Below are 23370 nucleotides of genomic sequence, written 5' to 3' on the forward strand. Positions count from 1 at the left end.
AGCCTCCTGGGCAGCAGAGGTCAGCAAGAGAGCCTGCTGGATGTAAGCGTGAGGCGGCTCCGGCCACTGGCCCTGCCAGGGGGAGGCTTACCTGCAGGGACTTGTCGTACCAGCGGTTGGCCCCATTCTTGCTGCAGCCTCCGCCGTGGAGGAGCTGGAGGGCCCTGTTGGTGTCGCTGAGCTCCATGCCTCCCGGGGCATCCAGGCACACCAGGCAGATGCAGCGCTCGATCATATCCAGAGAGTCCCTGTTGGTGGAGTCTGCAGGGCAGGCAAGCACGGCCTTACTTAGCACCTGCCCTGCCCCGGGCCTGGGGTCCCCTCTGCAGAGCCCCACATGCCACAGGCGGACACACGTATGGACACCCAGATCTTGAGCCAGGCCTGAGTCCCCCACCACCCCAGGGGGTGGGCCGGGAAGTCAGCCTGACTGTCCTGAGCTTCTGTGCTAACCCCAGGGACCAGCTCACCCTCAGGGTCCCTGCAAGAGTCCTGCCCTTCAGCTGTAGCCAGTTCTGCCCCCAGATGTGTGGTCACTGGTCCTTCCTGCCAGGATGAAAAGGGGTGGTGTGGGACCTTCCCCGTAAACGTTAGACCCTCAGGCCAGCCTGTGCCAGAGAAGGAGCTCCAATTCCCCCATCCAACGGCATCCTCCACTCACACCTGCGGGCCACATCTGGCACGTAAGCAAGTTCATTTGTCCTGAACTATGATTTTCAAACATCAGTTGCCAAAAAATTTTAATTAGTCAATTTCACATGAAAATCGGAAGTAAGGGAGTGAGGGTGTTGCTCTCCCAGCCCCCTTCCACCACCATCACCCCAGCTGTTGTTTCCACGCAGAGGGTAAGTGGAAGGGCCAGGTTGCCCCTTAACCTATATCCAGATGAGATCATTGGGGCAGTCTCAGGCACATAGAACTCATCTAAAAGTCACTGAGTTGTGCAGGAGACACGTCACCAAGGGAGTCTGACTTCTCCATGGGGGACACTGGGTATGGAGTTCCTCCCGGAATAGAGCTGGGCCGGCCAGATGGGCTGCCCCAGGCAGCTTCCTCCAATAGGCACAGGAAGATTCACAAAGCCTGCCCAGTGGGACCTGACTGTGTGCTGCTGTGTATCCCTTCTCCCAATCAGGAGTCTTTACTGTGGTGACAGTATTCTTTCTCCACCATCCCACACAGGGTGTGTGGGCATCAGGACCTGATGGCGAGGGCTGCACATCACCCAGACCTCCTGACCTCTGAGCTGGATGAGGTGCAGGGTTACACCCTTCCCCCAGCCCCAGTGTGTTCTATGCATGAGAAGATGGAGTGCCTGTTATTTGGAAGCAAAGGGGCATTATGTGGCATATTCCAATATCCATACCCCCTTTAGTCATCGAACACCTGGTTTTTAACTTGGCACAGGGACGAGCAGAACTACAGCTACATTTCCTGGCTTCTCTTACAGCTGGGGGAAATCATGTGTTCAATTCTGCCAACAAAATCTAGAAACACTATATGACAGCTTCCAAGAAACCTCCTTAAATACAACTAGCACATGCTCTTTGCCCTTCTTTCCACCTTCCTCCATCCTGCTGCCTGGAACACAGGTGTGATGGCCAGAGCTCTAGCCTCCGTTTTGGGCCAGAAGGCTGTGGGCCACAACCTCGGGGTGAGATGGAAGAATCCTAGCCACCTATCAGCTCTGGAGGGCTCAGTTCTGGTATACGTGAGAGAGAGAGGAAGAGAGAGAGAAATCTCTATTTTTTTTAAGCCACTATTATTTTGGGTTTTCAGTCACATGTGGCCAAATCTAATACTAACTTATACAGTCTGGTTACACTGGATTCACATCTTCACACTGCAGGAATTACCTGGAGCTGAGAAGCTGCACCCTTGGTTTGCCCCAGTCCTCTCTCCTTTATTTAACCCTCTTGTCCCTGCAGGTATTTAAGTACAAGATCCCTGTCCAGAATGCTATCCTCTGTGTCAGAGAGAAACACTCTGGGGGCTGAAGATCCCTCCAAGAAGGCAGTCGAGCCCCCTCCCAGCTCCCTCCTGTCTCAGCATTGACGCAGACCCTTGGGCGGCCCTGGTCCTGGGTGCTGGCCCTGCTCTTTCCTGCAGTCAGCTCTGCGCCCCTCGATTCTGAGCCTGGACACGCAGCCCTCTGCTTCTGCAGCCACAAGCTCCTCTCCCCTCCTGCCCCTCCCACTGGAACCCCAGGGACTGCTGAATCAGAACTTCTCTTTTCAGAGCCCTCACCCCCACCGTAGTCCCCAGCTCTGGAGCCTTCTTTCCTTCCAGAGCCTGAAGCCAAGAAATATACCCATCGTGTGTCATAGTCGTCTGGATTCTGCCTTCCTGAAGTCCAAGGAATGTGTGGGAGCAGGTACGGCTTCCACACCCTCAGGCTCAGGTCTCCCCGTGCTGTTCACCAGCCAGGTCCTGCCCATGGGTTGAGCTAGGCACAGCAGCACCTTCCCCAGTCAGTGGGAGGCTGATTACACAGCTGACGCTGCCAGTGAGGACCACAGCCGGACTCTGCCCATCCTTTCCTCTGTCCAGTTAGGGGCCTGGAACGGCCATTGAGAAAGTGCTGTCTGCTCCTCCCTCCTCTTGGCCTCACCCCGGGCTCTCTGGGCTGTTTCCCTTCCTGGCATAGGCAGCCTCGAGTGAGGCAATCCCTGACACCCTCCCCTGGGTCTCTTCAACACCTACTGGGCACACAGATGCTAAGGCCACCTGTGCAGTCCCCGCCTGTGCAGTGCCAGGGTGATTTCTCCAGGTTCATGAGAGGGGTCCACACACGTCCTCGAGTGACAGGAGTCTGCAGTCCCCACTATCCCCTTCCTCCCTCCTCTTGCAAACCCTGGGGGAAGGAGATGTCTCTCAGAGGAGACCTTCTACTCTGGGAATGAGGCTAACCAGCAAGCCAGCCCATCCTCGGCCCTTCCTTGCCCGCTTCCTGTCTAGAATATGGATTTGGGGGGCACTGGGAGCTCCGGATCCCTCCTGACTCCTATGGGTCCAGGATGACTCATCACCTTCCACGTGGCCTCTTGGACTTTCCTGCCTCATCTGATCCACTTCAAGGTTTTGGGCCATGCCCTGGGGACCGAACGGCAAATGAGACACCATTGTGGTGGGGGTGGGCTGGGGGGGTGAAGAACTCCCCTCCCCCCTTCCTTAAGTGTGATACAGTCACCACGTCACCCTCTTCGACCAGAAACAACTTCTACGGCCCACAAGGAAGGATCCAAACTTCTCAACATGGCTCCTGAGCTCCACTGCTCGCATCTGCTGCCCCTCCGGGTCGCCTTCCCTGAATCCCTGCATGGACCTCACAGGAGCCTCCTGTCACTCCCGGTCACCTGCGCACATTCATCCCCTCACCGTCACGCAGGCTGCCCCCTGGATGGGGGCCCTTCTCCTTCTCTGCCTATCAAAGCTCTACTCGTCAAATCCTCCCAAGCTCCCTAACCCTCTCATGGTACTGACCCTGAGCCCGGTGTGGGTGGGAGCAGCCCAGAGAGCCCCTGCCCTCCAGGACGCCTCACACCGGGAAGAAGCCGGCTCGGCTGCCTGCTCAGGGCCGGTGAGGACCCTCTGCTCTCTCCACCAGGCCGGCCTCACACGGAACCTGAGCCCAGTGCTGGACCAGCCACCTCAATAACCGCCACCTCCTACCGCACTGTGCATGACCCTACGGTGCGTGACCCTGTCGCGCCCCAAACCCCTGTCACCGACAGTCCAGCTCCAGGAGCCCTGATCTGGCCCCCTCTTCCCACGCCTTTGAGCTCACAGAGAGCAGGGCCTGGGTCCCCAGCCCAGGTGGGCACAGGAAAGTGTCCATGGCTGGCAATGGACTTGAGTGTGCATGGATAGGTGAGGCTGAGATCTGTGGGCACAGCTCAGAGAGGGAGCTCAGAGGAGCTCAGCCAGCCCCTTGAAAGTCAGAAAATTACTACGTTTGGGGCATGGAGCTTCATGGGATGGAAGGGACGGGGGAGAGATGGAGACAGGAAAGGGATTCCTCACTCTCTGCAAAGCTTCCCACCCTGCCCCCCTCTGCTCCTGTAGGAGTCCCTGCCGATGGCCATGGTGCCTGGCCCTGCACTGTGTGCTATTCTGGGGGTCCTTTGGGATCAGGGTGGCTGGGGACTTCAAAGCATGGGAGGCCTTGGCTAGGCCTGGGTCTGATTCAAATAGGTGGAGAGGAAGGGAGATAACAGTGCTGGAAAAGGCTCTGAGGCTAGGCAGTAGACACCCAGGTTTGTGGGTGGAGCTTGTCAGTGATGCCTAGCCGCTTGGGGTGGGCCTGGGCCTGGGGACCATGGGCAGCCCCGATGTTACACACGTTGGCCCATGTCTCAGTGAGCTCTGAGAGCCCAGGCTTGGTATTTGCCTATGAAACAGCCCCAAGGCCAGTGTGGAGTGGGCAGGCTGCAGCTCCCCAGGAAGCCCACGGCAGGCCTGTCCATCTCGGAGGCTGGGGAGCAGGTCTGATGCAGCCTCTGTGCAGAAGAGTGGGAGTCTGGCGCACGCCTTCCCAGCCGGGTGACTGGAGGCTGGCCGCGAAAAAGGACAGCTCCCTGGGCATCAGTGCCGCAGCCACCTCCAGGCAGGAGAGAGGGACCCCTGAGGAGGGGCTGAACTATCACCACTGCGTGCAGGTTGAGCAGGGCCCCGGAGCGCAGCACCAGCCAAGAGGAACTGGGTCCTAGCTCATTAGACAGAGTGAAATGGGAGCAGGACAGCAGAGCTGGGACGCCAGGTCGCCTTGCAAATGAACTCCCTGCATACAAGCAGCTGATCGGTCAAATGCTGACAAGTTTATCGTGTAAGGCAGAAAATGAACTACACCCAAACTCATCCACTATGACTCTGGCCCAAACGTAATGGAAACACGGGGCAGTGGGCTGGAGGCACACGGCAGGAGCCATTTGTCTTGTGACATCCTCATCGAGCACACGGAGGCTCGCTTAATGTGGTAAATCAATCTTCCTCAAGGAGCCCCTGCTTAATAGGTAGAAGTCGGAGTTGAGTAATAGGAGGAGCTGCCACCCATGCCTGGGGAGTTGACAGCTTCGGCGATGCAGAAATTCCAGAGGCCATGAGGCCTTGAAGGGCCCTGGAGCTTCTGTTAGAGGTTGAAAGCATCCAGACTGTGACTAAGGTGAGCAAAGATAAAATGAACACAGCACCTCTGCCTCTAGAGGGCTGCAGACCCCTCAGGTGCTGCTCCCCAACACACCCACCTGTGCACACGCACATACACAGACAGACGCACAGCCCTCTGGGATCTATTCCCTGGGAATAGATAGTCTGGGAGATGGAGGCACTGGGTTCCTTCTCAGACACTTAGAGCTTCTAAATATCTGTCAATCACATCTGAGCATCTTTCCTCCCCAGATAAAGGAATCATAGCTCCTTTTGGGAGGGAAGTCTGCCATCACACCTGTCAAATTCTTCTCTACTCTATGGCTTATGGGGTGATCTTTATACTCCCAGCCCCTAGAAGCTATGAGGAGGCCGACAAAAGTATGTCCAAGCTATATTCTATCTACAAGAAACTCACATCAAATATAATGATATAGGTTGGGTGAAAGGAAATGGAAAAGGACACATCCAGCAAATATTAATGAAAAGAAAGCAGGAGTGGCTATATTAATATCAGATTAAGTAAACTTCAGAGCAAAGAAAATTACAAGAGATGTTGAGGGATATTACATAAAAAAAAGGGTCAGTCTACCAAGAAGACATAGCAATCCTAAATGTGTATCTACCAAACATACCTCAAAATATGTGAAGCAAAAACTAACAGAACTGAAGGAAAAATTGACAAATCCACAAGTGTATTGGAGACTTCAACACCCCTCTCTTGACACTTGACAGAACAGCTACAGAAAGTCAGCAAGGATATAAAAGAACTTAACAACACCATCAATCAACAGGATCTATTGATAGAACACTTCACCCAACAACAGCAGAGTGCACATTCTCTTCAAGTGCCCATGGAATATATATGCCACAGTAGACCATATCCTAGGCCATAAAACACCCTCAACTAATTGAAAATAATTAAAATCATACAAAATGTGTTCTCTGACCACTGGAATCAAGATTTTTAAAAACAGTAGAAAAATAAACGTTCCAAACATTTGGAAACTAAACAACACTCTTCCAAATAATCCACGGGTCAAAGAGGAAATCTTAAAGGAAATTTTTTTAAAAAACATAGAAATAAATGAAAATAAAAATACACCATATCAAAATTTGTGAGACACAGCTAAAGCTTTGTTGAGAGGGAAATGTATAGCACAAATGCTGACATCAGAAAAGAGGAAAAGTCTCAAATGAATAATATAAGTTCTCACCTCAAAAACTTAGGGAAAAAAAGCAAAATAAACCGAAAACAAGGAGGAGGAAAGACATAACAAAGAGCAGAAATCAATGATATTGAAAACAGGGGAAAAAAAAGAAAGAAAATCAATGAAAAGAAAGCTGTTTCTTTTCAAAAGTCAATCAAATCTCTAGCAAGACTAACGAAGAAAAACAAAAGAGATAAAAGACACAATATCAGGGATTAAACAGGCACATCACTATGGATCTTGCAGATATCAAAAAGATAACTTTTCAGAAATACTATGAACAACTCTACAGACATAAATTTGACAACTTAGATGAAATGGACCAATCCCTTAAAAAGTATAAACTACCACAATGCACCAAATATGAAACAGATAATTTGGAGACCCTGTAATTATTAAGGAAATTGAATTTGTAAGTTTAAACTTTCCCCTCCCCACCAAAATCTCCAAGCCCAGATGGTTCTAGAGAATTCTACCAAGCAGTTAGGGAAGAATTAACTCCAATCTACACAATTTCTTCCAGATAATATAAGAGGTGGGAACACTTCCCAATGTTACCCTGACACCAAAACCAGATAAAACAGTATACCACCACCGCCACCACCCCTAAACACACGAAAAAAACAACCAACTACAAGACAAATAACCCTCATGAATATAGAGACAAAGATAGTTAACGATATATCAGCAAATAGAATTAAGCAACATATAAAAAGAACTATACACTGTGACTAAGTGGGGCTTATTCCAGGGATGCAAACCTGGTTCAATATTTGAAAATCAATTGATGTAATCCACTGTATTAACAGACTACAGAAAAATCACATGATTATATCAGTGGATGAAGTGTAAGTGACAAAATTCAACATCTTGTCATGATAAAATCTCAGAAAACTAGGAATAGAAGGGAATTTCCTCAACTTCATAAACAGCATCTACAAAAAAATCCTATAGCTAACATCATACTTAAGGGTGAAAAGACTGCATGCTTTGCCCCTAAGATGAGGAACAAGAAAGAATACCCATTCTTACCACTGCTATTCAACATAGTACTGGAAGTTCTGGTCAGCACAAAAAGGCAAGAAAAGGGAATAAAAAAGAAACATACAAGAAAGAAAAAACAACTGCCTATTTTCATATGACATGATTTATCTGTGTAGAAAATTATAAGGAATCTACAAAAAAAAACCCACGTAGAACTAATAAGTGAGTTAGAAGTTCATAAGGTACAAGATAAACATACAAAAATCAATTGTATTTCTGCATACCAGTGACAAGGCAGGAACACCAAAATTAAAAATACAATGTGATTTAAATCATGCAAAACAAATGAAGTACTCCAGTGTAAATCTAACAAAACCATACAGGACTTGTATACTGAAACTACAAAACACTAACGCAAAAAATCAAAGATCTAAGTAAATGGAGAGACATACCGTGTTCACGCATTGGAACACTCAACAGGGTGAAGATGCCAATTCTCCCCAAATTGATATACAAGCTTAACACAGCTCCCATCAAAATCCCAGCAAGACTTTTTGTAGATATAGACAAGATTATTCTAAAATCTATGTGAAAAGGCAAAGGAACTAGAATAGCTAAAACAATTTTAAAAAACAATAAAGTTGGAGGAGTCAGTGTATCCAATTTAAAGACTTATCACATAGTTACATAGCCAAGAATGTGTGGTATTGGCAGAGAGATGAACACATAGATCAATGGAAGCGAATAGAAAACCCCAAAATAGACTAACACAAATATGTCCAATTGATTTTGACCAAGGTGCAAAAGTAATTCAGTGGAGGAAGAATGGCCTTTTCAACAAATATTACTGGAGTAATTGGACACTCATAGGCACCCCTCCTCTAAAAAGCTTGGATAAAAATCTCGTATATTAATGCATATGTGTGGAATCTAGAAAAATGGTACAGATGAACTGGTTTGCAAGGCAGAAATAGAGACACAGATGAAGCGAACAAACGTGTGGACACCAAGGGGGGAAAGCGGGGCGGGGGGGATAAACTGGGAGATTGGGATTGACATATATACACTAATATGTATAAAATAGATAACTAATAAGAACCTGCTGTACAGCACAGGGAGCTCTACTTCGCTGTATAGGAGAAACTAACACAGAATTGTAAAACAACTATACCCAAATAAAAAAATATTTTTTTAATCTCATATCTTATAAAAAAATTAATACAAAATGGATTGTCAACTTAAATGTACAATATTATAAAACTTTTAGAAAAAAATAGGAGAAATTCATCTTTGGGATCTCGGGCTAGGCAAAGAATTCTTAGAGTTGATGCCAAATGTATGATCCATAAAAGGAAAAATTGATAAATTGGATTTCATCAAAACTAAAAACATTTCCTTAGTGAAACACCCTGTTAAGAAGATGAAAAGATAAGCTACATATTGGGAGAAAATATAAAGCCACATATCCAATAAAAGGCTAGTAAAGAATATAGAAACAATTCTCAGAACTCACAGTAAAAAGAAAACCCCAAAACCCAAAACCTGAACCCCAAACAATCCAATTAGAAAATGAGCAGAAGACATGAAATGATATTTCCCAAAAGATGAGCTATAGAGGGAAATTAGCCATGAAAAGATATTCAACATCATAAGTCATAAGAGAAATGTAAATTACAACTATAGTAAGATCACTACACACCTATCAGAAGGGTAAAAAAAAAAAAAAAATAGTGACAATCCCAAATGCTGGTAAGGATGCAGAGAAACTGGATCACTTATACGTTGCTGATGGGAATGTAAAATGGTACAGTCACTCTGAAAAACATTTTAGCAGTTTCTTGAAAAATTAAGCATGCAAATATCATATGATGTAGCAATTTCATTCCTGAACATTTTTTTCTGAAATGAAAACTTATGATCACACAAAAACCTATACATATATGTTCATAGTAGCTTTATTTGTAATAGCCAAAAAGTAGAAACAACTCAAATATCCTTCAATGGTTATATCACTCATTGTGATATATCCATACTGTGGAATGCAGTATGAACTATTCACACATGAAATAACTTGGATGAATCTCCAGAGAATTATACTGAGTGAAAAAGCCAATCTCAGAAGGTTACATACTGCATGACTCCACTTATATGACATTCTTGAAACAACATCATAGAAATGAAGGATAGATTAGTGGTTGCTAGGGGTTAAGGAGGGATGGGGCTGGAAGGGAGGTGGGTGTGGCTATAAAGGGAACAGAGGGATCCTTGTGGGGATGGAAATGTTCTGTATCTTGACTGTATCAATGTCAATGTCCTGGTTGTGATATTGTAAGATTTGCAAGATGTTACCATTCGGGGGGAAAATGGTACAGGCGAGTTTATTTCTTACAAATGCATGTGCAATTATTTCCAAATAAGTGTAATTTAATTTTTTTTAAAAAGTCAGGAGCCAAGAATTTCTTTCCTCTGGGTTCTAGCCACCTTTCCCACAAAGGCAGATTTAAAGAGCTATCATACTTCCAGAATATAGGGGAGGGGTGGTGAGTGGAGAAGGTCAGGAGATACAAAAAAACCCCAAAACCCCTTAGCTGCCTTGTAACCAAATATCATAGTGCTGCTCATGAAATGGACAGTGAGGGCCAGAGAGATGGCACCCAGTGAGAAATGAAAGAGCACAGGTGCCTGGAGTGTGTGCACACAGAGCATGTGGTATGTGGGGAGCCTGGGGGAGGCAAAAGAGCACCCCAGAGTCAATAAGGGTTAGGGCTCCACACAAGGACTATAGGCCATTCAGTCTGAGGCCATGGGCCACTGTCACTGACTGCAAGGGCAGTGCCCATCAACAGGTGTCCATTTTCAGTTCACCGGATTTTTCCAGAGAGGTTGTGGGCTTGGGCAAAACATCCCCAGAGTGTTTTCCCCAATCTAATAAGAGTTATCCCTTAGCGATCACCCTCTGTGTGCCGGGCACCAGGCCACCAGCTTTGCATCCCCTTGGTCCTATCCACGGGTGGGGCTGCTATTTCCACATCCTGGCCTAGGAAGCCAGGCTCCAGGGGACAGCAGTGAGGCACAGGTCAAGCCCAGGCCTCTTGCCTTGGACCACATGCCTCTGCCTGCCTGGATGGTCTCATCCATAAAAGCCTTCATGCTTCCACTGTGGGAGGGAGGGGTTGGCCCCAAGAAACAGCATTCGGCCTCAAGAGACCAGGAGGTATTTCTGGGCCAGTTAAATCAGACATGCTGTTATTGCTAACGTGCAATTGTTTTTCAAATCAGCAGACTTGCCTATATCTGGATGACAATATTTAAAGAGCAAAATGCCCCATCCCGAGGGGTTCTTGTAAACCATGACCGAGGAGGCCTTCTGCAGACACAGCTACCTTCTGTCAGTTCCCTCCTTGAAAGCAGTGGCTCAGCTCTAATTGGCTGCTGGGGATAAATATTTACGGGACTGTGTAAACGGAGGCATATGCCTCCGAAGTCTGCTCGCAGGTTCTCCACGGCAGCACCCATGCAAGCCAGCGGGCTGCGGTGGGTGAGTGGGGTGGAGGTGTCTCCGAGCTGGCTATCCTTTTCCTACAAATTGACAAGCGCTGTAGTCTTCCAGACTCAGGGCGGGATGTCTAATTAAATTTCCAGACCAGGATAACGGTGTTGGCTCCTCCTGGGTTCGGGAAGGCCATAGCTTCGCGTTGGGCGGGGAGGGAGGTCCTGAGAGGATGTGCACGGCCCTCCTGAGGCCTGAATCCCACCCCTGCCCACCCGGCCCTGCAGATCTCAGGCTGGGGAGACAGATGTTCCCTATTCAGTCCTGGCTCCACCGCCCACCACCTGTAAGGGTGGGGACTCCCTCGAACTGTGGGAGACACAGCCTCCTCTGCTCTGTGGGGATGAACTTCTCACCTCACAGGCTATTATGAAGACTGATGGCAACAAGGGACAGAAAGCGCCCAGGACAGGGCCCAGCACCAAGGGGAACCTCCATGCACAGTAGCCGCTGATATATGAATAAGTGGGTCCCAACCTGGGCTACACCTGTGGGTGCTTTAAGAATACAAATCCCTTGGCCTCTCTCCAGTCCCACTGGAAAATCACCAGCACCCAGGAATCTGGGTTTTTTGGGTTTTTTTTAGGAGCTCTCTAGATGATCCTGATATTGTCAGCTAGACCCAGTCCCACCGACCTCAACCCACGTGGGTTTACCTCTAGTCCCACTTGACACAGGAAACCCTCCTGGGCTATGACTTGCAGAGGGGTGAGGCCTCCAAACTCCCGCAGGACTCCTGATGGAGACCCTCCTTTGGTTTTATCCTGTCCACTCTTGCCCTAACGATTCTGCTTATTCTGGTCTCCCCAGCAAGATGGCAGGCCTCAGGGGCAGTAATGGTCCCAGCAGGTCTTGTAGCCCTTGGCCTCCCCGGAGGGCACTCCATGTGGGCTGTGCCCCACTGGCAGTTACTGGACCTCCATGAGCTCCACCCTCTTGATGTCATGGCACCGTTATGCTCACCAACCTTGGCTGAACCCAGCAACCCACCTTCTCCTTGCCTGAACCTCAGGACCTGAACGCTATGGGTTGGGGGGGGGGAATGCAAAACAATGCTAATTAATTTCTTCTGAAATGTATGACCCCAAGCCCTCAAATACGAGCTCGACACAGTCCAGGAATCTTAGCAAGTTTCCGGAGTAGGCTGTCTTTCCCACTTTGCAAGAGGCTATTTCATGTATTCTCTTCTGCCTCCAGCGTCCCACCCTCGCCTCTCTCGGTGCATAGCCGTGGTTCTGCGCATCTGAGGCCAGAAGCCTCTAGTCAGGAACCTCCTCTTATTCCTGCCACCACAGCCACATCCCCATGGACCTCGGGCCCAGATTCTGTTTTCCCTGTACCAGTCAAAGGCCTCTGATTCTCTGGGTTCCATTTCCTTTTGCTTTTGCAAGAATTCCACCCCTACATTTGTCTCCTCTCTCCTCATTAACAATTTCACTTCCTGGATTACTTCCATGCACTTGCCTCTCCTACTAAAAACACTGCCCTTGAGCCCCATCCTCTTCCCACCACTCCCATTTTTCTGCTCCTTCTAGTACCAAAGTGTCTGAAAAGAACCATCCACCCTTCGAGATTCTACTCAGTGACCGTCTCATCAACAATCCCCTCCTGCTATTGGATGGCTTCCATCAGCATACAACCATTCACCCTTCCTAGTACTCTAGTCTGACTTTGGTAAAGGTCACGGATGACTTAGGGTTGCTAAGCCCAAGGTCTCCTCTCTGTCCTGTTCTTCCGCAAGCTCTCAGCAGCATCCCACGTGGTCAGCGGCTCTCTCCTTCCGTCTTGGATTTTCGTGACTCATCTCTTAGTTTCCTCTTGACTTCACAGGCTGCTCTTTTGCAATCCCCTTTGCATCTTTCTCTACCTGACCTCCAAGGCCCCATTCTTCCATTTCCAGATGATCTCATCCAAGTCCGTGACTTTAAATATCACTTCTGTGCTGATGGCTCTCAAATTTATATCTCTGTACCGACCTCTCCCTTGAGCACCAGACACATAGGTCTAACTTGACTCAAGGCGTCTCAACCCTAACATACTTGGAAAGGACTTCTCCATTCTGTTGCCACTTCCCTCACCTGGTTCTCATCTCAGTGAATGGTACCACCATCTACTCAGTTGCTCACATCAAAAACCTAGGACTCTTGCTCATTCCTCTTTTCCTTATTGTCACTTCTAGTTTGAAACTTATCTAGACCCCATCCATGTCTTTCCATCTTCACTCTCCACTCTAGCCCAAGCTGCCTTAATCTTTCATTTTTACACCAAAATTGTATCCTAAGTGGTTTCCCTGTTTTCCTTCCGTGGGAAGGGGCACTCCAGAGAGGAGAGTTCTGTGAAAGATTGGCTTCCCGCTGTGCAGATGACACAGTCAGTGCTAACTGGATTAATTAGATTTCCAAAGGGAAGGCATGTATGCGCCCCCTCCTTTCTGCCGTGCTTCCTTTAGAAACAGCACTTCCATTCAGAAAGCCAGATCAAGTGTCATTAACAAATTAATTCCGATTAGCGCACCCAAGCACTCAGACCCCAAGGCAGTCCCGGTCAGTTCTGCAGAGAGATGGCTTGGGCCTGGCCTGCTAATAAAGTGGGAACCGTACTGGAAGCAGAGGCGATTCTTTTGATGCCTGTCTCTTTCCCTGGAGGGGAGAAGAGTGGGATTTGATTACACCATGGTCTGCTGAGGGAATCAACTCACTTTCAAATCATAAGTTATTAATTCCCCCACTTGGCAGTGAGGTCGGTGAGAACAGGGTCAACTCTCACACCTCCCTGTGACCCATGCAGCCTCTGATTTAAGACCAAGCACTTGTAGGTGCGCAAGAATCGAATGAAAGAATAATTCATTGGTAAGTGGGAAATGTCTGGGACCCAGTATCCTTAGTAGTCCTTCATTCTTTTATTTAACAAATATAATTGGGGACCAACTGTGTTGGGGACAGCAGATTCAGAAGTTAAACCAGGTAAGGGCCCTGTTCTCCTGGACCTTATAGACTTGGAGGGTGGGGCAGGACAGATAATCAGCATGAATCAAACAAATAAAAAGCTGACTTCAGAGGGTGAGAAATGCAATCAAGATGAGAAAACAGGACAAGGGGACAGAGTGTGCTGGGGAGAGCTGGGGGATGCTCAAGGAGGGTCTAGGGTGGGGCACCTGAGCTGAGTTTGGGATGGTGCAAGGAGCCAGCCAGCCCTGGGGGAAGAACTTTCTAGGGAGAGGGAAGTGCCTGTGGCCATACATCCAAGCCCCACCACCTTCTCATTCTCTCAGTACATTTAGCATGGCCACCTTTTCCGGCCAGACTGCTCTCCTCATGGTACTGCAGTTGGTCTGCTTGCCTGGACACTGTCCCTCCTTCCTGCCCCTCTCACTCATGTCACAGGGCTTTGCTCAATTCCCACCTCTTCCAACAAAGCCTTTCAAAAGCCTCCCAATTAGAAGGGCTCCCTCCCCTCTCCGAAGTCCTGGAGCATTTATTTGGCACCTGCTGGCTCTACTGCCTTACATGGGTAGACACTGCATTACTATGTACTTAAATCTGCTCCCTCATCTGCCATCCCTTCCCCGATTCCTATCGAAGGGGCTGCTCAGGGCCAGGGGTTCATCCTCTCTGTCCCTTACACTCCCTAGGCCTATCCCAGGTCCTCAGCTTACAGACACTCAGGGGGTCTGAATGGTCACCTGGCTGCATCAAAACCTGAGGGGCAGACAGAGGCTCACAGAAGTGTCACCCCTCATCTGGGAATCTCCAATGTAAGCAAGAAAGGAAAGCTCTCCATCCAGTTTCTGAGAATAGGGCTCGCTTTGGGTTTGAAAAGTAGTTTCCAGAAGGATGATTTGAAAATTTTAAGGCTCTTCCTGGATTTCTTATGGGAACGCTCAGAAACTTTCATAAGAGCAGCAGCCTGAAGGATAAGGTCAGCTTGAAGATGAAGAGTTCCGGGACCATGAAATCACAGGAAGGAGGTAGCCAACCACCCTCCCAGAGGTGGGTTCCATCCCAAATCCCCACCTGACAGCTCTCCCAGTGACTCAGACTCTTGAAATGAGTACCATCCCTGCCCACCAGTAAAACACAACTGCTTCATTGCAGCTGGCCTTCATCCAGCTCATAACCTTCCCTCCCTCAATATTCCTGGACATCCTCAGATTCCAGGGCTAGTCAGCCTCACCCAGAAAGCTAGCACATTGTCAGATGAATTACAAGGGTACAAAAGGTGCCTTCGGTTTCAAGGCACCGCGGCTGACAGTAGGACATGCCATCGGTCCTGGGTTGGAGGGAGGCCTGAGCTCCCCATGCTATGGCAAATGGGGATGAGGCACGGCGCCCGACCCTGGAGGGAGGGGAGCCGATGGGCGTGAGGATGAGATGAGCGTGGAGACGCGCTGGGCACTGCTGCTAACCTTTCACGAGGACCGTCCTGGCCTCAGCCCACTCGCTCCTCCCGTCTGACGTCAGCAGGCCGATTGGAGGTAAGCGTTCATCCTCGTTGGAAGCCATTCTGACTATCTTTCTCAACTGAGTGAACAGATCCCCCTCACTGAGACGGCGGAAATTAATCACAACATCCAAGACAAAGAACTGTGGGGGAAACAGGTCAAAGACATCACTCAGGGCGGCCAGCCCAAGGCGTCAGGCCCTCCCTGAGCCTCCACACGGGAGCAGGGCGGGGATGCTCGGGCCCATGGTTCCCAAGGTATGTGATGGTTCTGAAGAGTCATAATGTAGGGACCAGCCCAACACTGCCGACTGTGCTGGCCTCCAAACTGCCCCAGATCAAAGAAGGTCAGATTAAACTTACTAAAGAAAGCTTGTTTCTGTAGTTCCTAGATTACATAAAACCATTATGTTTGTGGGGAATTGAGTAGAAATGGATACAACTGCTGTTGGAGGGCTGTGTCAATCAAAACTGAAAATGTGCACGCCCTATGATTCAGCAGTTGCTCTTATAAATACATACTCTAGCCTAAGGCTTAGAGAAATGTATACTCTTGTGCCCGGAAAGACATATAAAGGAATGTGCATATCAGCCTGTTTGCAATAGCAAAGCGGTACAGAGAGCCCACATGTTCTCCAGTAGGGGAATGGTTAAGTAAATTGTGGTGTACTCGTCCAGTGCATGTCTATCCAGCAGTTAAAAGGAATTAACTAGCTCTAGGTACAGCTACAGGGATAGATCTCAAACACACTGGTGAGTGGAGAAAAAAAGCAAGTCAGCAAATAATATGCAGAGGAAGATTAAAATGGAAAAACAACACACAAAATGCTCTACGCGTACGTGTACACATATACATGTGCACCTGCGTGTGCTCTGTGTGTAAGGCTTGTGAGCTGTCGTTCAGCAGTTTTGAAGCTAGAGCCTCGGGCATTGTAAAGGGTTTTATTCCGAGCCCCAGGTCAAGAACGCTTGTCAGCTGGTTGATGTGAGCGCCTGGTCCCACACGTTGAACAGCATACAGGTGGCCTGGCTCAGGGTGGGAGCCTGAGAGCGCTTCTGGAAGGGATGGACCCTAGGGTGCATGGGGGCTGGGAAATTCTGGGTTTGACTTTTGAAGGAAGATGGAGAAAGGTCCTTGTTTTGTGGCCGGCCAGGTGTCAGGTGGGCTTCGAAGCTGGGACCGGCCATCCTCCAATGGCAGACTTAGGGCTCCCGGCTTAGACTGAAAATGTCAGATGAGCCCAAGAAGAAAACACTGTAGAACAAATATCAGGGGAGTCCCCAGGGTGGGTGTCAAACTTGGGTTTTGACAGAAAACAAAACAGCTTTTAGTCAGACGGAATATTTATGTGGAGCCTCAATATATAGAATATACTGTCTGGTGTCAGAAGTCCTCACGCCCGGCCCGTCCCCTGGGCCCCCACGGACTCTTTTTTGTTCCCTGGAACCCAGTTTGAGGACCTTGTGGGCTTGTGACACTGGCAGACCTAGGAGGACTTCTCACCCTTGGACAAGCCACTTAACCTGAGTCTCGTTTCCTCATCTGTCAAATGGAGATTCCAAGGTCCCCTTGGCAGGGTCATCGTAGGATCAGATGGGATGAACGGAAGTGCCAAGCCCACAGTCTGGACATGGAGGTCCTGACAGTCAGTCTGTAAGCTGTCCGTCTGTCTGTATGTGGTCTCCAGGAAGGCCACGGCCTGGGTGACTGCATGTGGAAGGGCTAAGGACAGGCTGGGTCTCATTAACGACTCTCAGTCCATCCAGGCGGTTCTTTGAACCTGACCTGGGTGGTCAGGACTGAAATGGGAACCCACTGAAGGCATTCTCAATTGATGACTCTCCTCGCTCTTAAAATCCAACCAGCGGAGAGAAATGGGACTGACCAGGAATCAAGAGACCCCACTTTGGGGCCACCCTGCCCCAGCTCACCGCGTGACTCCGGGAGGGGGTTGAACACCCTCGGAGAAGCGGGAATGCATGAGCACACGTGCGCCCCTCCCCAAGCCTGAGGGGCTGCAGCAGCCAGGGGCCGCCTACCTGGTCGCAGCAGGCCACGATGACGTGCTCAGGCTCCGGCATGACGCTGCTCTTCTGGGCCACCAGCGTGTCCTGGGTGTGGCCGGGGAGCCGGTAGGAGGAGAAGAGCCCGTAGTACTGCTTCATACAGAGCGGCTGCCCTGACAGCTGGCCCTTGGCACAGTCAGTGGGGATGGAGTGGCTGGAGGGGCGGGAGGGAAGGGAGGCAGGGAATCAGAGTTGATTCTACTGTAACCTGATTAGGCAAAGTGGAGCAGACACACCAGAACTGCACGACAATGGCTGTCAAAGAGCTCGATTTGCCACTTTCTAAAGTAGTGGAGCGCCCCGTGGAGCCCCTCGGGGTGTGCTCCGGCCTCCGTTAGTCTCCCTCACCCCGGCCTCATGCACTACGTGTGCGCAGGCGCGGATCTGGCCATTTCAGCCCTCCGGGCCTTTGCTTCTGCTGCTCTGCTTGGCACGCTTTCACCCTCACTCCTGCTCTCAACTAATGTATTTAGAAAACTCCCTCTACTCTTTTTAGAGGCCACTCCTTCATCACCTCTTCTAGAAACCTCCTCTGAGTTCAGGGTGGAAAGTTCTCTTTCTCCTGTGGTCTCAGCATGTCTCGTGTACTTTCTTCCTTCCTTTTTTCTCCTCCTCCACTTCCTCCTCCTCCTCCTTCTCTCTCACTTTCTCTCTTTCCCTGTCTTTCCTCCTTCTGTCTCCTCCTCCTCTCCCCACCTTCCGCCTTCCCCTCCTCTTCCTCCTTTTTCTTCTCTCTCTTTCTCTTTCTCCCCTCCCTCCTTCCCTTCCTTCCTTCTTTCCTTTCTTCCTTCCCTCCTTCCTCCCTCCTTCCTTCCATCCTTTCAGCCAACAAATGTGACTGAGCAGTCTCCGGGGCCAGGCACCAGGATCTGGGCATATAGCTGCAAACAAGACCTGAGTTTCCGGTTCTAATGGGGCGCAGGTCTGGGGTACGTAGTGGGGCAAAGACAGCAAGCAGGTAGTGAGACAGGGTGATGAGACAGTGACTGGTGGGGCAGAAGGAGCGACCAGGGACCTCAGGGAGGCCAGGGAGCCTCACTGTGGACCAGACCTGTGAGCTGAGCCCTGAGGGTAAGAAGCAGGCAGGAGGTGTGCTGGATGGGGTGTCCCAGGGCCCTGCTGCTCCAAGTGTGGGTGTCGGACTGAACTGTAATGACCAGCTCACGACAGGGTGAGTGTGGGCCTCCAGAAGGAGCTTTCAGAAACTTGTAACAGGTTGACAGAGGACGTTTGTGTGTGTTGAATCTAACGATAAAACAAATGGTGTCGTATTTTGTACCTTTGGGCCATTTTTCTGCTAATTCATTTCTGCGGTGTTTTACAAACACTTTACTAAATTAAAAGAATATATTGGTCCTTCACCATAGATCATTTGAGGAACACTCATCCAAGGTGAAAGGAAGCCAGTGCATTGAAACTGAGTAAAGAGATGGCCAGAGAGGTGGGGAGACTTGTGAGTCTCCTTGGCAGTGGAAAGGTGGTACCATTTCATTCTTGGGGCAGTGAAAGCCCCAGAAGGCAAGAGCTTTCAGGGGCAGGATTTGATCTGTTTTGCTTTTGTAATGGCCCTGGTTCTGTGTGGAGAATGGGTGGAATTGGGTCAAAGGAAGAAACAGGAAGGAGGCTGTGGGCTGCTGGGAAGGTGATGGGCCTGGGGAGGGTGGTGGGAGGAGGGGAAGGGAGGCATGGGAATGGGTTCTGGAGGGAGAGTGATGCGCCTACACTTGGACTAGGGAAGCAGGCGAGGGAGAAAGACACCTCAGGTGACTTCTAGGGTCCTGGATTCGCCACCGAGGGTGTGTGGTGTGTTTACTGAGACGGCAGGACAAGGTGAGGGTCCAGCTGGGGTGTGGGGAGGGACCCCAAAGGCCTACTGGGGATGACTCAGCTTGCAATGACCAGGAGGCGCCCTGGTGGGGATGTCAGGGGGTCAGATAATGGAGTGTGGGGCTCATGGGGACCGACACAGCTGTATTTTGTGCTGTTGATGTGTCTGTCTTGCCAAACGGTGTGAGAACCTTTTGAAGACAGGGATGCGGCCTTATTTCCCTTCGCCTTCCCAACATCAATTTGCAAAGTGAGCAAATGAATAAATGAGTAAATGAAGCGTCTAAAACAGGCGCTTGGGCAATGGCATAAATTTCCAGCCTTGTGACGTTTACGGTGATCACACGTGGGAACCTTCACGTGGATGTGTATGGGTATGCATGTCTGTGTGAGTGTGCCCACATGCATGCACACAAGCGCGTGCACACACACGTGGGGGTCTGGTGTCTAGGCTGTCAGCGATGGAAGCGTACGAGGTCGTGGGTGGTGCCCTTCTTCCTCTGCTGTCCAGCCGGACAAGGTAAGGGATGAAGCTCTCTGAAATCAGAGAGTCGGAGTGTCAGCAGCACTGAGTTCTGGGGGACGGCAGAGCTCTCCCAGCGAGGAAGACAGACACCAAAAAAACACCACGAGTAACAGTAGCCGGAAGGTCTGGTGACCCAGCGAGGGCATGGTACGGTGAGGAGTGAGCAGACAGAAGTCCAGGAGTGTTTGGTTCAGAAATGCATGGAGAGCCTGCTGTGTGCCTAACTTAGTGCTGAAAGCTTTGAAGGCGTCATCTTATAGGACAGTCACAGAAGCCCCAAGAGGCGGCTACTATTATTATTTCCATTTGACAGACAGGGGTCTATAGCTAGGAGTGATTACTCACTCAAGATCGACACGTCCTGTGGTGTGGGTGTCAGAATTCAGACTCAGGTCTGCTGACCCCAGGGCCCAAGCCCTGAGCTACGCTGCACTTTGGGTCTGGGAGCCTGCCCCCTCCTCTCCAGAGGAAACAACCCTACCCTGGAGGGGCTGCAGGTCTAAGCCTCCCCCGCAAGTCTGGGTAAGACTGGGTTGGATCAAGTTAAAAAGTAAGTGAAATTTGTCCCTGTGCCTTCCTCACCCTGCCACCTCCTGGCTGTGTGACCACAGACAAGGCCCTTAACCTCTCTGAGCCTCAGCTTCCTCGTCTGTGCAATGGACACTGCTTTGGACCCTTCTTTCTTTCCAGCATCTGATGCCCTTATATTACCTGCCTCTGGGGACTCTGAGGCCCTCTCACGGGGTCCCCCACGCCCTCTCACTCTCTCTGCTGCTCCTGGGCACCTGGTGCTTGGCTGGAAAAGGGACTTTCCTCCTAAAATCAGTGATGATCCACTGTGCTTATGCAGCTCTCTCCATCTGTCAGGACACCTTTGGGTCCACTGAGTCAGCTCACCCATTTCTCAAGCTTGATGGGGTTGAGGAAACAGGCTCAGAGTGGGGAGCCCATTCCTTTCAGGTAGTGAGTAACAAGGCTGAACTCACCATCACCGCGCTCCAACAACTTTTCCTTCCCCACCTTTTGATATGCTCTCTATATTCCTGACACACTGAATCATGGCATGTGTGTATATAAGACGTATGCAGGGAGGGGGGCATTTTAAAGAGATCATGGAGGGATCGTGCTTACCCCGGGCAAAGTAACCATCAATGGCTGGGCCAGCTGGGTTAAAAGTCATTCTGATGCTCAGGAAGTTCAGGGGGGTTGTTTGCTCTGTGATGGGAGCCCAGAACACAGAGCTGGAAAAAGGCAAGTTCCCTGCCCTCTGGGAGCTCCTTGGCTAGTGTGGTAGGGAGACAGATGGGTCAACAGACTGTGCCAGAACAGGGTACTACCCTTCTCAGGCTGGGCTCCGTCCTACCTGTCCAGCAGGGCCTTGTAGCTGAGCACACCGGAGATGAGGTTGGCTGCAAACCTGCAGAGAGAGATGAGGCCTTAGTTTCTCCTCTCCAGGGCCCAGGCTCCCTCCCTCCCTCCATCCTTCAAATCCCTTCCTCCCTCCCTCCCTTCTTCCTTCATTCCTTCTTACTTCTTCTCTCTCCACCTCCCTCTCCCCCTCCCTCCCACCTCCTCTCTGTCTCTCCCAGACTCATGGACCACCCACCAGATGTCTGGCCTTGATGGTACACTAATCAGGTGGGGTTACTGCTGCCCTGCCCCTACCCCCATGCTGTCAGTACTTCACAAACTTTGGATTAAAAATGGTCCTGAGGAGAGAACAGGGGGGGAGGAGAGGAAACTGGAAGGTGAATGAAGAGGAAGAGGAGGAGGAGGGAGAGGAAGCCAAGAGAGGCCACAGAGCAGGCAAGAGGAGGTTGGACAGTCAGGGATGGGGTTCTTCCAGGTGAAGGCCTGTGCTGGGGCTGGACTGGGCCAAAACCCCGGGGTTCTGGGAAATCCAGTCTCCTGGGAAAAGTCAGTCATTTGGTCCCCTTAATGCTAAGGAAAAGGAAAGTGGGTGCTGGCGTGGGGAAAAAAGGCACCAGACAACCTTACCACGGGACCCTGTCATCTTAATAGCCCATGGATGATGAGCCTGGCTTAACTGCATCAGGAGGAAAACGCCCCCTTCAATGCAATTTTGAGAACTGTTTCCAGAAGTTGTTCATCCATCCACACACTTCCTTCTGCCCAGGGAAGGCCTGGCTGCAGGGGAAGGGGGAAGACTGCCCCCAGCCAGCAGGTTGGTCGGGCTGGTCTTGGTGAAGAAGGAGGCGGGCGGGGGTCTTCCAGCATAGTTGAGCCCTGCTCAGAGGCCGAGGTGGGCCCTGCCTCTTGTTTTTTTTTTTCCCTCCCTCTGAACTGTCCCCATGCTGTGCCACATTTGGGTCTTGAGGCCAGAGACCTGGGTTTGGCTCTGAGAGACTCCGGCAGGGAGACCCTTCCTCCCGACCTGACCCTTGTGTAAACGGCCCCTCTCTTGTCATCAGTGGGCCCAGAGGCCGTTCCAGGGGCTCAGTGAGCTCTGAAATTGCAGCAGATGGCAGAGACTCTGGCGGTGGCTGGCGGGAAGAAACCACTTCCACTCCCTCAGGGCCTCTGTCCAGAGCTGGGGGCTGCAGGGCAGCAGAGGCCCTCCGAGATAGCCTGGGGCCGTGGGTCCCAGTAAGAAGCCCCAGCCTCAAGCGCTGGCAGGATCAGAGGCTACAGGCTTCCTCCCAGGGCCTCAACCAGGCCCAGACTGCCATGGGGACACCTGGGGGCCCGTGACCTCCCCACCCCACCCCAAATAGATACATTCTGAGGAAGACCCTGTGTTTGTTACCCACGAGCCGCTTGCCTAACCTCCTTCTGACACCATGGCCTGGATGCCACTGTCTCAGGGCCATTCGGCCTCAGAAAGCTCAGCCGAGGCACGAGTTTCAACCTCTCCTTCCTGGTGCTGGTGCCAGGCCCCCTCCTCCAGGCAGACTCCCAAGCTGTGAGCCCAGGAGCACGGTGGCCTCACCTTAGCTGGTCATTGGTATCTTGGAAGTGCTGCCGGGCAAAGATCACAGCTGGGCTGGAGTTGACAGGCAGGGCCAGTCGGTTATTGAGATACATGTCATTCAGCCAGTACTCAGACACCTGCCAGGGAGGGTGGGGAAGGGTGCCATTACCCGCAATGGCCACACACATCTCGCCTGTGGAGCGCACCAGTCCCATCCTGGCAGCCCCAAGGGAAAATGGGGACCCTTCACTAGATCATGGACTTTTTTCATTCATTCATTCATTCCGCAAACATAGGCTGAGCCCCGCTTATGGGCTAGGGCCTGTGTGCTCCCCGTCTACCACGCCTGTCCTTCAGCTTTGTCCCATTCTATCTCCTTTCTTCCATCCCAGTGTTCATCCTGGTGGTTTACTGCTTCATCCATGTCCCCTGCCCATTCTTATGAGTGTCTCATTCCTGCCTTTCACCTCTCTCTGCTTCCCTGACCTCACGCTATCCTCTGCTGCTCCCATCCCTGTTACTCATCTGCCTCCCCATTTCTGTCCCCCATCTGCCCCCATCTCTGTCCCTGTCTGTCCCCCATCCTTATCCCCATCTGTCCTCCATCACTGTACCCTGTCTCTCCCCATCATCCCATCTCTATCCCCATCTGCCCCCTCTCTGTCCCCATCCCTATCTCCCACCCCAA

At 50.6% G+C, this 23370-nt stretch overlaps 1 protein-coding gene across 1 annotated transcript in view; it reads right to left on the reverse strand.

The window, feature by feature from the left end:
* Window positions 1-23370, reverse strand: part of CHAT (choline O-acetyltransferase) — a 47698-nt gene that overhangs the window by 18679 nt on the left and 5649 nt on the right. The window contains exons 4-8 of the mRNA XM_036829100.1: window positions 22701-22819; window positions 21114-21167; window positions 17371-17551; window positions 15296-15473; window positions 92-261 (exon numbers count right to left, since the gene is read on the reverse strand). Coding sequence (XP_036684995.1) covers window positions 92-261; window positions 15296-15473; window positions 17371-17551; window positions 21114-21167; window positions 22701-22819 — 702 coding nt within the window. The remainder of the gene's footprint in view (window positions 1-91; window positions 262-15295; window positions 15474-17370; window positions 17552-21113; window positions 21168-22700; window positions 22820-23370) is intronic.

This window comes from Balaenoptera musculus, chromosome 16, assembly GCF_009873245.2.
Source record: "Balaenoptera musculus isolate JJ_BM4_2016_0621 chromosome 16, mBalMus1.pri.v3, whole genome shotgun sequence".
In the NCBI taxonomy this organism is placed as follows: Eukaryota; Metazoa; Chordata; class Mammalia; order Artiodactyla; family Balaenopteridae; genus Balaenoptera; species Balaenoptera musculus.